The 11,974-nt window shown below is 45.1% G+C and overlaps 1 protein-coding gene across 12 annotated transcripts in view; it reads right to left on the minus strand.

Annotated features, from left to right (window-relative positions):
* Mettl21a (methyltransferase 21A, HSPA lysine) overlaps positions 1 to 11,751 on the minus strand; it is a 76,075-nt gene extending 64,324 nt beyond the window's left edge. For 4 of the 12 annotated variants that reach the window (XR_015628375.1, XR_015628374.1, XR_015628376.1 and 1 more), the window contains exons 1-3: positions 11,075 to 11,751; positions 10,164 to 10,331; positions 8,957 to 9,068 (exon numbers count right to left, since the gene is read on the minus strand). Coding sequence is in view for 7 of the 12 variants with exons in the window: in XM_087564387.1 (XP_087420513.1) it covers positions 8,957 to 9,068; positions 10,164 to 10,310 (259 nt within the window). In the remaining 5 variants the exon portion in view is untranslated. Of the gene's footprint in view, positions 1 to 2,047; positions 2,823 to 8,956; positions 9,069 to 9,235; positions 9,320 to 10,163; positions 10,332 to 10,872; positions 11,016 to 11,074 lie in introns of those variants that run through there. The other 8 variants (XR_015628372.1, XR_015628373.1, XM_087564385.1 and 5 more) reach the window with 6 other exon arrangements.
* Between the last annotated feature and the right edge of the window lie 223 nt (positions 11,752 to 11,974).

Consider the following 11,974-nt stretch of genomic DNA (forward strand, 5'->3'; position numbering starts at 1 on the left):
AATAGTTAACAGTTAGGATTCTACCCCCAAATCTAGCATTCAGGCCCTAGAGTTAGCTGCAGTGATAAGGAACATTTGTGCTCTTTCAGAGGACTAAGTTCAATTTCCAGCACCCAGGCAGGTCATGACCTGTAATTCTAGCTCCACAGGTTGCAACAACTCTAGCTTCTGTTTGCACTGTATGCACATATTTGCACACAGGCACACATAATTAAAATACCAATTTTTTAAAATCTAATATTCAATTCATTGTAATTGAGTGAATTACAAATCTGATTTCTATGTAAAGGAATACATTTCCTGACAGTTGCAACCCTCTACGGGTATTTTCTTTAGCCCCAGGTTGTGCCCTTAACAGCTACTGACCAGAACACAAAGATGTAAAAGGCCAATCAGAGAATCCCAGCTCTAAAGAATTAAAGTACTTTTCTGGTTGCTGCCCAAAATCTCCATACCAGGCCTGCTGTTCTCTCTCCCTCTTGAGGTATCATCTTGGGAGTATTCCCACTTAAACTTTCTGAACCCTAATACACGCGCGCGCGCGCACACACACACACACACACACACACACACACACACACACACAATCTTCTGTTTGCCTAGAGACAACCATGACCAATAATACAATTACCATTTTAAATAGATATAGAAGGCAACATTGGCAGGTACTCTCAAATCCAAAATATTTAAAAGAAAAATGAGGTCTTACTTTGAATAGTCTTTCCAACAAATTTCTATTACCAAACGCCACTGTACAGTTATAATATCTATGCTCTAAACTGCTTGAGTTTTTAGTTAGACTTCAATGTAAAAGGAGAAGCCTGTCTTGATAACTTTATTCATAAAGTTTATCCAGAGAAAACTAAAACATTAGTACCTTCTGGCTGGGGATGTAATAACTCAGGGCTAGTGTTTGCCCAGTGTCTGCGAAATCCTGGTTTGATCCCTAGCACCACAAAACATCTATACCTATACCTATTCCTATATCTATTCCTATACCTATATCTATTCCTATTCCTATACCTATACCTATTCCTATATCTATACCTATTCCTATACCTATACCTATTCCTATTCCTATACCTATACCTATACCTATTCCTATACCTATACTATACCTATACCTATTCCTATACCTATACCTATTCCTATACCTATTCCTATTCCTATACCTATACCTATTCCTATACCTATTCCTATACCTATAACTATTCCTATACCTATACCTATTCCTATACCTATACCTATTCCTATACCTATACCTATTCCTATACCTATACCTATTCCTATACCTATACCTATACCTATTCCTATACCTATTCCTATTCCTATACCTATACCTATACCTATACCTGTACCTATACCTATTCCTATACCTGTACCTATACCTATACCTATACCTATACTTGGGATTCACCTTGATTACTTGGTTATAACTTTTTACTTGACCCAGGGAAGCACAATGAAAGAGGCCTCCCAGCAGCTTGCAACCCACCAGGGAGTCTTAAGTCGAATGCGTGATTATAGGTACAATATAGAGTTTGCACCTTAGGAGCTAACCTTTGTGATAAAATGAGATTTAACTTTTTAAAACTGACATACTAAAAAACAAAAAACAAACAAAAAAAATACTCTAAGAAATAGAGCAACACTGAAACAGCAAAGTTGAAACCAACAGACAAAAGCATGGTTCTGGAAGAAATTTTTAACCTACAAGTTTAGGTAATTTCAAATGTAAACTTTTATTTTTATTATTTCTTTGCTTATATACTTAACCCTGAAATCTGGTAAGAAGGTATGATATGAGAGCCAGAAAACTCATCTTCAACTCAAGGTGCTTAAGAACCAAATAGCCAGGTGGCATGGCACACGCTGGTAATCCCAGCACTCGGAGGCGGAGGAAAGAGAATTACTTCAAGCTTGAGGTCAGCCTGGTCTACAGTTTCAGACCAACCCAGGGCTACAGAGTAAGGCTTTATCTAACACACACACACACACACACACACACACACACACACACACAAAAGAGACTGCAACAGTACAAACATTTCAGGGAAGACATATAATAAGTCTGTTTACACTCAACAGACAAGGAAACTAAGACAAAATACATCCCAGAATATATGACTGACTCACCAGTTTAGGGACACCTTCATATCATTCTTTATCAGTGGAAATTGCTTACCAAGTGAGCACACAGGGCAAAGCAAAGAACACCAGCCAAACTTCACATGTCCATCTACAGTCAATCTGACTGACAGTTCCGGCAATGAGGCAAGGCATTGTCTACAAAGTACACACGTGCTTTGTTCCTTGAGCAGCTCTGAGAGGAATGACTTGCAGTCTGCTACGTCATTAACACCGCTAAGAGTTCTAGCTGTAAGACCTTAACTGATGCATTCGATTCTTAGAAAATACTGCCCACTACAAGTCCTCCCTCTGCTTTCTCTTCTGTGCTTTGTAAATGTGTACATCCTTCTCAGGATCGTAGTGAACCTTACTCACAGTGAACTGCCTCTCCAGCATTGTTAAGAAGTTATTATCCCGTTCATAGCGGATTCGGCAAGCTAGAAGAATCACAGAGTTGTTGCTACAGAGATGTCCCAGTGTTTGAAGAAGGTCTGTGAAGGTATCTTCTAAGTATATGATATCAGCTCCAAGTATGAGATCAAATTCTCCAGGTGAAAAACTGTCCAAATTTTGTCCCCAAGTCAGCTCCTTAACAACCACCTTAGGTTGGATATGGGGAGGTAAGTTGGCCTCAACATTTGACTTAAGAAATTCTAACGCTACTTTTCGGTCCGTGATAGTCACATGAGCACCTACAATGTGGGACAAACAGAAAGTAAGGTGAATATCATACAACCCTCGTAGACAGGGAGTCTTATCTAGTTAACATGGGGCACTCTCTAAGTGCCCACTTGTTGTGTAGAATACTACACCCTTCCACAGGCAGGTAACCAGACCAGAGCAGAACTCGTTATGCTGTGTAACTAAAAATGAAAATTCAGCTTGCTTCTGTAGCACACCTGCTGTTTGCCAAAGTGGTTCTAGTACATTGTACAGTCAGAGTAACTCAAGCCAATGCTCCTGAATTCTCCAACCTTCATGCATAGTCACCATTCAACTTGACTCACTGGGTCATAACCTTCAAATCAGTAGTAGGGCTCATCGTAAAATACCATCCAAGAAAGGAAAATCAAACAGCACAATATGACTATCAGGATAAAGAGATACAAATACAAACCAAAAAAGTCTGTTCTAGAGGAACTAAGGTTAAAACAGACTCACAAGGGACAACTCAGCTTACTGCCAATTTCCAGGCCACCCCCAGCACGTTACTCCAGGCCACGCCCAGCATGTTATTCCAGAGTGGCTGCGCTGTCTGTGTGATACAGCCGTAACTTATGAGAACCTGTCCTCTGAATTAGTGTACAGAGTGTGCACCAGGTAACATCTTAGAAGGCTAGTTCATGTTCTCCAAATGCTATTCTACATGCAGATGAGGAAATTAATGGTACAGTATTTTATTCCTCTGTCTTTATGGTTATTGAACAATGTACTGTAATATTTATTTTTTTCAACAAATATGGGTAAAAGAAGGCTGAACCATTAAAAAGTGGAGTCAAGTGTAGTTTTATCATCAGATGGTCTGAAACTTACAATTGTTCTATTCCTTCATAATTGTACCTTTCCTTCGTACATTCTTTTCTAATCTCCCAAAGGACCCAGCTCCTTTCCAGGGGCAGCTCACACTGGAGCTTCTTATCTTGATAAAACACTAAGACAGCAGCAACTGAATCTGAGGTTCACAGCTCCAGACGGAAATGAATGCTCCAGCCGTCTGGGTCTTCGAGCCTAGGCCTGTACCACTCTCATGACTCACGGACAGGGTTGCCCAATAAGCAGAAGACTGTCTCTGATAACGAAAACTGCAGGCAGCCTTCCTGATTTGACTGTGCCCTTATATCTGTGTAGTTCTTAGCAGGACACAGAGCAATCAACTCTATTCATTTAAGCTTCACCTCAGCCCTTACTTTGATAACTCTCTAGTGCCTGCCCTGGGTGGGAAAGCAAGCAGATCTCTACAAACTAGGTACTGCTCTCTTACAAGGTATTCCAGGGCTGACACAAGATGTAATGTCAAATGAACATTACCTTACATCTACCAGTTTACAAACATGCAAGTGACCACCACCAGCCAAGAGACCAGCAGAGTGCTCACTCCACCACAGAGCGGGCCCCGCACAGGCCCTGGCAGGAGAACCCACATTTTACCTAGGTTGGTTACAGTCTCATGAATAAGGTAAGGTAAGGAAGGGCCTGATGCTGGACCAAACAAGCAGACAGTGATGAAATGTTTTCCTGTAAGGTAAGTTCTGCTGGTAGAAAAGCAAGCTAATTTAGTTCATAAGCAAAATGACAATGAGAATGAACCTAGTGAAACCACAATGGGCTGTCACTCAGGAATGGAAAAACCATGTATAAACCTTTGCCATGACTTTTAGTTTTTATTTATAAATACTGCTTTACTTTTGATTAAAGATTCAGACATATACCACATGCTAGAAACAAAAAGTTGAACAAGAAAATCCTTACCTGGAGGGATCTCCTGAGTGAGAGAAAGCTAAGAATAGCTGTGATGCAATGGGAGGCAGGGCAGCAGGAACACGAGCGCACCAGAAAGCAAGTGTTCAGAAACTCCTCAAGAGAGGGAGAGGCCAAAGGAAGAACCTGAACTCACATGTAATCTGAGGGCACATGAGCTGGGAAAGGAAAAGGCCGTTCTGGGTAAAACTGCACTAGGCATGAGTAAGCAAAGTGGTCCTGGGCACTGCACAAAACATGGAGAAGCTGATGTGCTACAGAATGAGATTACACAGCCCTGCCAACAAGCCCTGGATGGAGTCCGCAGCAACAGAAAGGAGTGTTTCCACACAGACCCCAACACCAGTTCACCGCACACTTTAGCTGACTTATCTGGAAGCTACTCCAGGAACGGAGTCTGAGAAAGCAGAAGGACCAGGTGGGAGGCGGCTATGGTCACGCATGGGACACACAGTGAAGGCTCAAGTCAGCACTAGAAAGACAGTGAAGACAGACTCACTCCACAGAGGCCAGGGGTCTGAATTTGAAATCTAACCACAATCCATTAACTCTGTAGTCCCCTTCATTACACCACATGAAGAGAACAGTAAGTCGATCAGGCCTACTTGTCACAGAGGGTTGTTATAAGAACCTCAACTCCTGAGTGACTACTTAGACAATGATGTTCAGAAGCACAGGTCCAAGGCTCAGCAGAGAGCTGTAATAGAATGGCAGCTAGTCAACAGATGGCATCTTCCTAAGCATTGTATTTTAGGACAGGGTCTCCAGATTTAACTGGGCATCAAATTACAGATTTTTAAAATGCAGATTCTCTGACCCAACCCAACCTACCAAATCCTTTCTTCAAAAGTGGGATTTTTTCCCCCACCTAGAAACAGTTCCCAATTAGCATAAAGGTTCAGGGGATTTTTAAACTAAAACTCTGAGCTTGAAAGTCAAGACTAGATTCAAAGTCTCACCATGATTCATAGCTTTGCAACCTTGGGGAGGTGACTTACTAGCCATTTGGCAACACCTAAGAACTCATGATCAAACCTACTTATGACACAGGTCTACTCTGATGACCCTGAATACACAGCCCATCCCCCACAGGAGCTGCTCCTTCACTTGGAAAGCCTCACACCCAATACTGACATTCCGCAGAGCATCTCTTACTTGATCTAACCTTCCTATGAACCTCCTTTACCTTGTTCTTCACTGCAGACTTAGAACAGAAGTAAGCTTCCCAAGACGACTGTCTGTCTGCTTACTGTATGCTACCGACACTGACCTAGCAGGAACTTTCTAAGTAACTCCTGCAGTCAGGAACAAAAGACTAAGACCACCAAAGCATGAACTTTAAAAAGGGATCAACCCCTTTTCCAATGCTTCAAAATCACTACATGTTTTAGTTCTGTTTCTATTTTTAAAACTTTCTTACTTTCAATTTTTAACAATTTCTCCAATCTAATACTTCATACTGAGTAGGGAAGTCCGGTGGCAACATGGCAACACAAATGCTTATGATAGGCATAAGAAGATATACATACACATGTACAGACACACAGACATATATAGCCATAATGACAACTGTAAATACAGACAGAAAAAGCAAATGAAAAGAAATACATCAAAATGCAAACAGGACACCTGTTGCAAATATAATTATTTTTGTAATAGAGTTTTATAGAGAAAGATATCCAAAAAGTATTCAATATGGTTGGTGCATTTTTCCTTTTAAGTTTTAAACTTTCTGTGTGTGTGTGTGTGTGTGTGTGTGTGTGTGTGTGTGTGCATGCGTGAGTGTAAGCGAAGCTGGACTTATTGGCAGTCACCTGATGTGGGAGTTTGGGAACCAAGCTGAGGTCCCGTGCAGGAGCAGAAGATCACAACATGCTCAGCACTGCTGAGCCATCTCTAGCTCCTAGCTTGTTCATGACTAATTCCCAAACCACCCAGGTATCCCAGGCGAGTGGCTGGTACTGTTCAAGAGTCAAGGACAACAGAGTGAGTTATGGTCTCATTTCTCAAGAGCTGCAACCTGACACAGACACATGAAGCAACTGCTCTCCTTCATTCTAAAATAGTGTCCGAAGAACCTAATCCTGACCTCTTTAACCCCACGGCTCTAAACTTCTCATTAAAAAAAGAAGCACCCAGAATAGCAACCAACACACACACACACACACACACACACACACACTCATCTACCCTACACTGTTGGGATACACTGTGTGAAATTGTATCTGTTCTTCCTTCTCTACCTAAAGCAGTAATAAAAATCTGATGAACAATTATCTGGGCAGGAAGTGGAAGGTAGGACTTCCTAGGAGGGGGAAAGGAACTCAGGAAAGGAGGAGGAAAGTCTTTTTGCCAGGAGACAAGGAGAAATGGACGGCTTGCCATGTGGGTGGATGGGGCTAGGTGGACGGGTTAACCTAGATGACTGGTTGAGAGTCTGCTGGCTAAGACCTAAGCTTGGAAACATTAAAAGGTCTCTGTGTGGTTATTTGGGGAAAGGCTGGTTAAGGAATAATTGCCACTGTATTCATTTCTAGCATTAATTAACATATACAGAATATAAGGATCTTTTAATCTATACCACACACAGAAACACATACACATACATACACACACAACATACATATACACACACTCATACACACCACACACTTATACACATCACATATAATACACACACCATGCATACATACACACACACGCTACTCATATATACATACATACATACATACATATATACACGCGCACATCACATACACATGCAGCACACACACACACACACACACACACACACACACACACACACACACGCTGAGCACAGCTTTTGTCAGCTAAGCAGCTAACTAGCTGATTACATAAAGATGGAAGCCAGCCCATCTTGTGCCTCACTGAGGAGCAAACACTATCACTACCCCATTTTACAGATGGAAAAGTCAGTGTTTAGAGGCTAACATTGTGCCCAAGGTCAAACAGATGGAACAAACAAGGTGTCAAAATTAATTATAACTGCAACTATAAATTTATGCATTAACATGTCTCTCTATCAGCCAACAAACTTTTGGAAGAAGCCTATGTCTACAGTAGAAACGGGGGTCGGGGGGAAGTTAGCATACCAAGAACCTCAGTTTGAGCTGACATTTCTTTGAGTCCAGGAGCATTGCTGACAAGGACACTAAATGTGGCTTAATATCACAAAATGGCAGTTTCAGTTGAAACACAGAATTACAAATAAGGTATGCCGTCCATGGGAATGCTTATAAGGACCTTTGGAGGATCAAAATGACATGCAGCCAACAAGAGCCTCGCCAACGGCTTAGTTTGCTTCTAGACAGAAGTGTACAAATGTGTCATTTAAAAGGTTAACCCTGGTTTTGTGTGTGTGTGGGTGTTTTGCCTGGAGGTGCGCCTGTGTACCTCTTGCACAGTTTTCACATGGCCAGAAGAGGACGTTGGATCCCTTGGCAGTGAAGTTATAGGCTTTTCTGAGCAGCCATGTGGGTGACAGCATCAAACCAGGTGTTCTTAACCACTAAGCCATCTCTCCAGCCTCTAAGACACTTGTGTCCACCATCCCTGCCAACGCTCTCTCATCAAGACTGAACAAAACAACACAGAACAGGGCACTGAAACAGAAAAGGAATCAGGAAAAAAAAAGGGTGGACAAGAGAGGCTTCGGTTGGGCCTAAAGCACAGCTACAGCACAAATACTTCAAGGCTCTGTCATTCCAGGCACACAGTTAAGCAAGGAGTCAGAAGTTGCAGAAAGATGTCAACAGTGGGTAAACAAACAAACAACAACAACAAAAAAAAAAAACAATGAAAATTTACAATGTTCAAAGCAGCCACTCACAGTGGTGCAGCATGTCTGTAACCCCAGCTACTCAGGAGGCTGAGAAAGGAGGACCACAAGCTCAAGGCCAGCCTGGCCAGCACTGGAAGACACTATCTCCAGCAAGAAAAATAAAATCAATGCCTGTATCAGATGAACACTGATAGATAAGAGTGGTATCAACTAAGAGTTATAGACCATTAATATAATTTCTTAAAATGTCAGTGGGGGGCACATGAGGGACCCACCCTCCCTAGGAGGAAAATACCAGCTGTTTCCTCAGCAATGAAGGACTATGGCTGTCCGTTCTTACCTCAGGGACTGAGTCTGGTAAGTCTACGGACCTAGCACTTTAAACCAGAAACTGTATACAAGGGTTACTGTCTACAATCACAAGCACAGGAGCTAACTCAGCAAGCGGAATCCCAACCACGTGGCTTCTGCTAGGAAAACAGCACGAGTACCTGTACCTCTCGATGAGTCCTGCTCACTAAGGGAGAGCCAGACTATCGCACTTACCCAGCAGCGCAGCCACGATGCCCACCAGCCCTGTGCCAGCTCCCAGCTCCACGGCAGAGCAGCCCCTGAGCTCCACGGCACCCATCTCCAGATACGTGGAAAGAACAATGGCCTGAGTCAAAACACAATGTCAACAGGACTGAGGTCAGCAGGTGTGAGGCGCTGTGTGCTTCAGAACGCCAAATGCTGGCACGAGGGTCAGTGAACAACATATTCAGTCTCCCTCCTTTCTTCTCTCTTCCCTCCCTCGCTGCCTGAAAAGTGCTATTCCCAACACACAGGAACTTAGCTGCTGCTGCTGCTGCTGCTGCTGCTGCTGCTGCTGCTGCTGCTGCTGCTGCTGCTGCTGCTGCTGCTGCTGCTACAAGGTAACAAACCAGAGCAAACATAGGCAGAGTGTGCCCCCAAGCCCCTAATGGACAGGACAAGCTAGCCAGGGGCCAGCTTCATCTAAGAAACTTCATTTCCTACTGTATCACAGCACATTTCCATGAAGCTTACAAAACTATTCTGGAAGAAATAACGTAAATCTTGGATTTTTTTCAAGTTCTTAAGGCATGCTACAAAGAAGCATCAAAATGCTCACAGCTGCGAGTCGCTGTCCCACACGGTCCCTGGGCATCAGAAGGTAGGTTTTCACCAAAAGTTTTGGAATTCACACGATGAATGAGCATTTGCTTACAATCTCATCATTTCACGCCCCTCCCCCCACAGCTATATCCTAGGAGTATAACTGAGGTCTATGCCAATTACTCAACAGCTGAAGACAGACCTCATCAGAAGCAGAAAAGCAATCATCCTTTCAAATCCTGAAAAACTGAAAACGGGACGTCAGTTTTGGGCTGTCTACACATTCTGTGCGTGGTATCCTAATGAGTGCCCAGTGCAATCAGGCCCCTGCTTTCTTTTCAGTCTTCCGGTCCTCATTGGGCATCTAACTACTGATCATCGCACTTCCCTCAGCTCTGCAAAGTGCAGTGTTTGTAAGGGGGCAAAGGGGACGACTGGTGGGCAAGGACATGCAGGGGCCATAGTGTCATAACGTAAATGACGTAATGGATGAACTACCATGAATGTGCTGAACGACCCAATGTTTCTGCAGACTTTACATGGGTGGAGAGTAGATATGAATCATGTCTCAAGAAAGCCATCGATTTTCTTTTTAGAATACAGTCTTGTTTTCAAAGGCCCTGTGGTGCTGACTTACCGCATCCCAAACCACTGCAGCCACTCCCAGTCGCCCCCAGTCCTGACGGATCTGGATGGTGTGGTTTGCAAACGAGAAGGTGGCAAGAGGCTTATGGAGTTTCTGGAGCCCTATTGACATGCTCTCCTCATACGGTACCAGGGCCATTTCTTCTAACTCTGCTGAGACCTGTCGTGCAAAAAGAATCCTGAGTGACACCCGAGTCAGAAGTTGGGCTGCCTCTTAAGTAACTTGAAAAGCTGCTGAAGCTATTGCAAGTTCAAAGTAAGAAACAGGTTGAGGTGCGTCCGATGTCTTCAATAGCTTTTCCTCTGAGTCCTATGGGAAGTGAAACTAGCTCTGAGTTGGTGTTAATTAATAACTGAGAGGGAAACACCTAGACATCTCCAACTCCTGAGGCACCCGTTAGGAGCCTCATAAAGGCACACAAAGTGACAGTGACGGCCCCGGGAACCTGATCTGTCCGGACTCGGCTCCCACATTTTTTTATTTTGTTTGTTTGGTCCTCCAACCTACATCTCCACGTGCGGCTAGGACAAAGGAGTCAAATGTATACTTCGGCTAACTCTTAACGGTTCGCCCTGCCTTTTAACCCTAAATGGCTCCCTATGGCAGAGTGGAGTCATTTTGGGAACCGGAGTCGACGATACTGGTCAACAACGCGCGGGACAAAAAGCACAGTTGCGGGACTCCCCGTCCCGCACGCCACCTCGGTGCGTGCTTTCCTGATGCCCACGAAAGAGTCCCGAGAACCCGGAGCAGGTGGAAGCAGGACTCCGCAGGGACTCCTTGGGGACCCTCGGGTGGACGCTCGGAGCCGACACAGCCCGCAGGCCAGCCAGCGGCGCCACCAATATGGATGCTCACGGTTCCGAGAGGTTACGCGCGCCGCGCAAGCGCACTAACCTTACCTCGTCGCTTAAAGGCCAGATTGGCAGAAGGCAGGCGGAAGCTGGTCCGGGAAGGGAGACGCGGGTTTCCGGTCCGCTTTTCCAGAAGCGCTGCTTCCCCCTAACCCACGCCAGGTGGTTCCTGTCTACGTAGGGCCCCACAGCTGTAGGGCGCCAGGGAGGGCGAGTGCGCAGAGTTGTGGGTGCCTTGCGAGGGAGAAACGCCACCGCCTTGCACCGGCTGAGCTCTTGGTTCGATCTTGCGGTTAGCCGGCAACGTTGGCTCCCACGGATGCGGAGCAAAGTAGAGTACTAAGCGGAGTCACCGCGTTCGGTGGCCATGAAGTGGGAAAATCACCACTGAGCATCTCTAACCAAGGCGCGGGTGGGGAGTAGACGTGCGGCGCCCAGGCCGGGTTTTGAACCGAACCACGTGCAGCCGACTCCGGCGCTCGCGTCGCTCCACGCCCACACCCAGCCGGCGGAAGCGGCCACCTTTCTTTTTTTTTTTTTTTTTTTTTCCCGGAGCTGAGGACTGAACCCAGGGCCTTGCGCTTGCTAGGCAAGCACTCTACCACTGAGCTAAATCCCCAACCCCTTTCTAAACCCTGCCCTTCAGCCCTGGCTGCAAACCCCCGCCCCCGGACCTGGCCACCCGAGGATCTCCGCGTGTCGGGCCATGGACCCCCGGGTCCCACGCCTCTCCCAGCCGGCAGGGGGCGCGCCTGTCCTCTGCATTCCAGCACAGCTGCGGGAGACTGGGGACAGGTGACCTGCAGTAAACTGAAGACCAGTAAGAGTCCCTTCCTCAAGTTACTGAGTTTTGTGTTTGGGTCTTTTCTTCCTCTCCATTTTTCCCTTAGTAAGTTTTCTCCTTACTTGCTCCATGGATCTGTGCTGTCACGGCCTCTCAGCTTCCTC

The sequence above is a fragment of the Rattus norvegicus genome, chromosome 9 (assembly GCF_021556685.1).
Source record: "Rattus norvegicus strain SHRSP/BbbUtx chromosome 9, alternate assembly SHRSP_T2T, whole genome shotgun sequence".
Classification (NCBI taxonomy): Eukaryota; Metazoa; Chordata; class Mammalia; order Rodentia; family Muridae; genus Rattus; species Rattus norvegicus.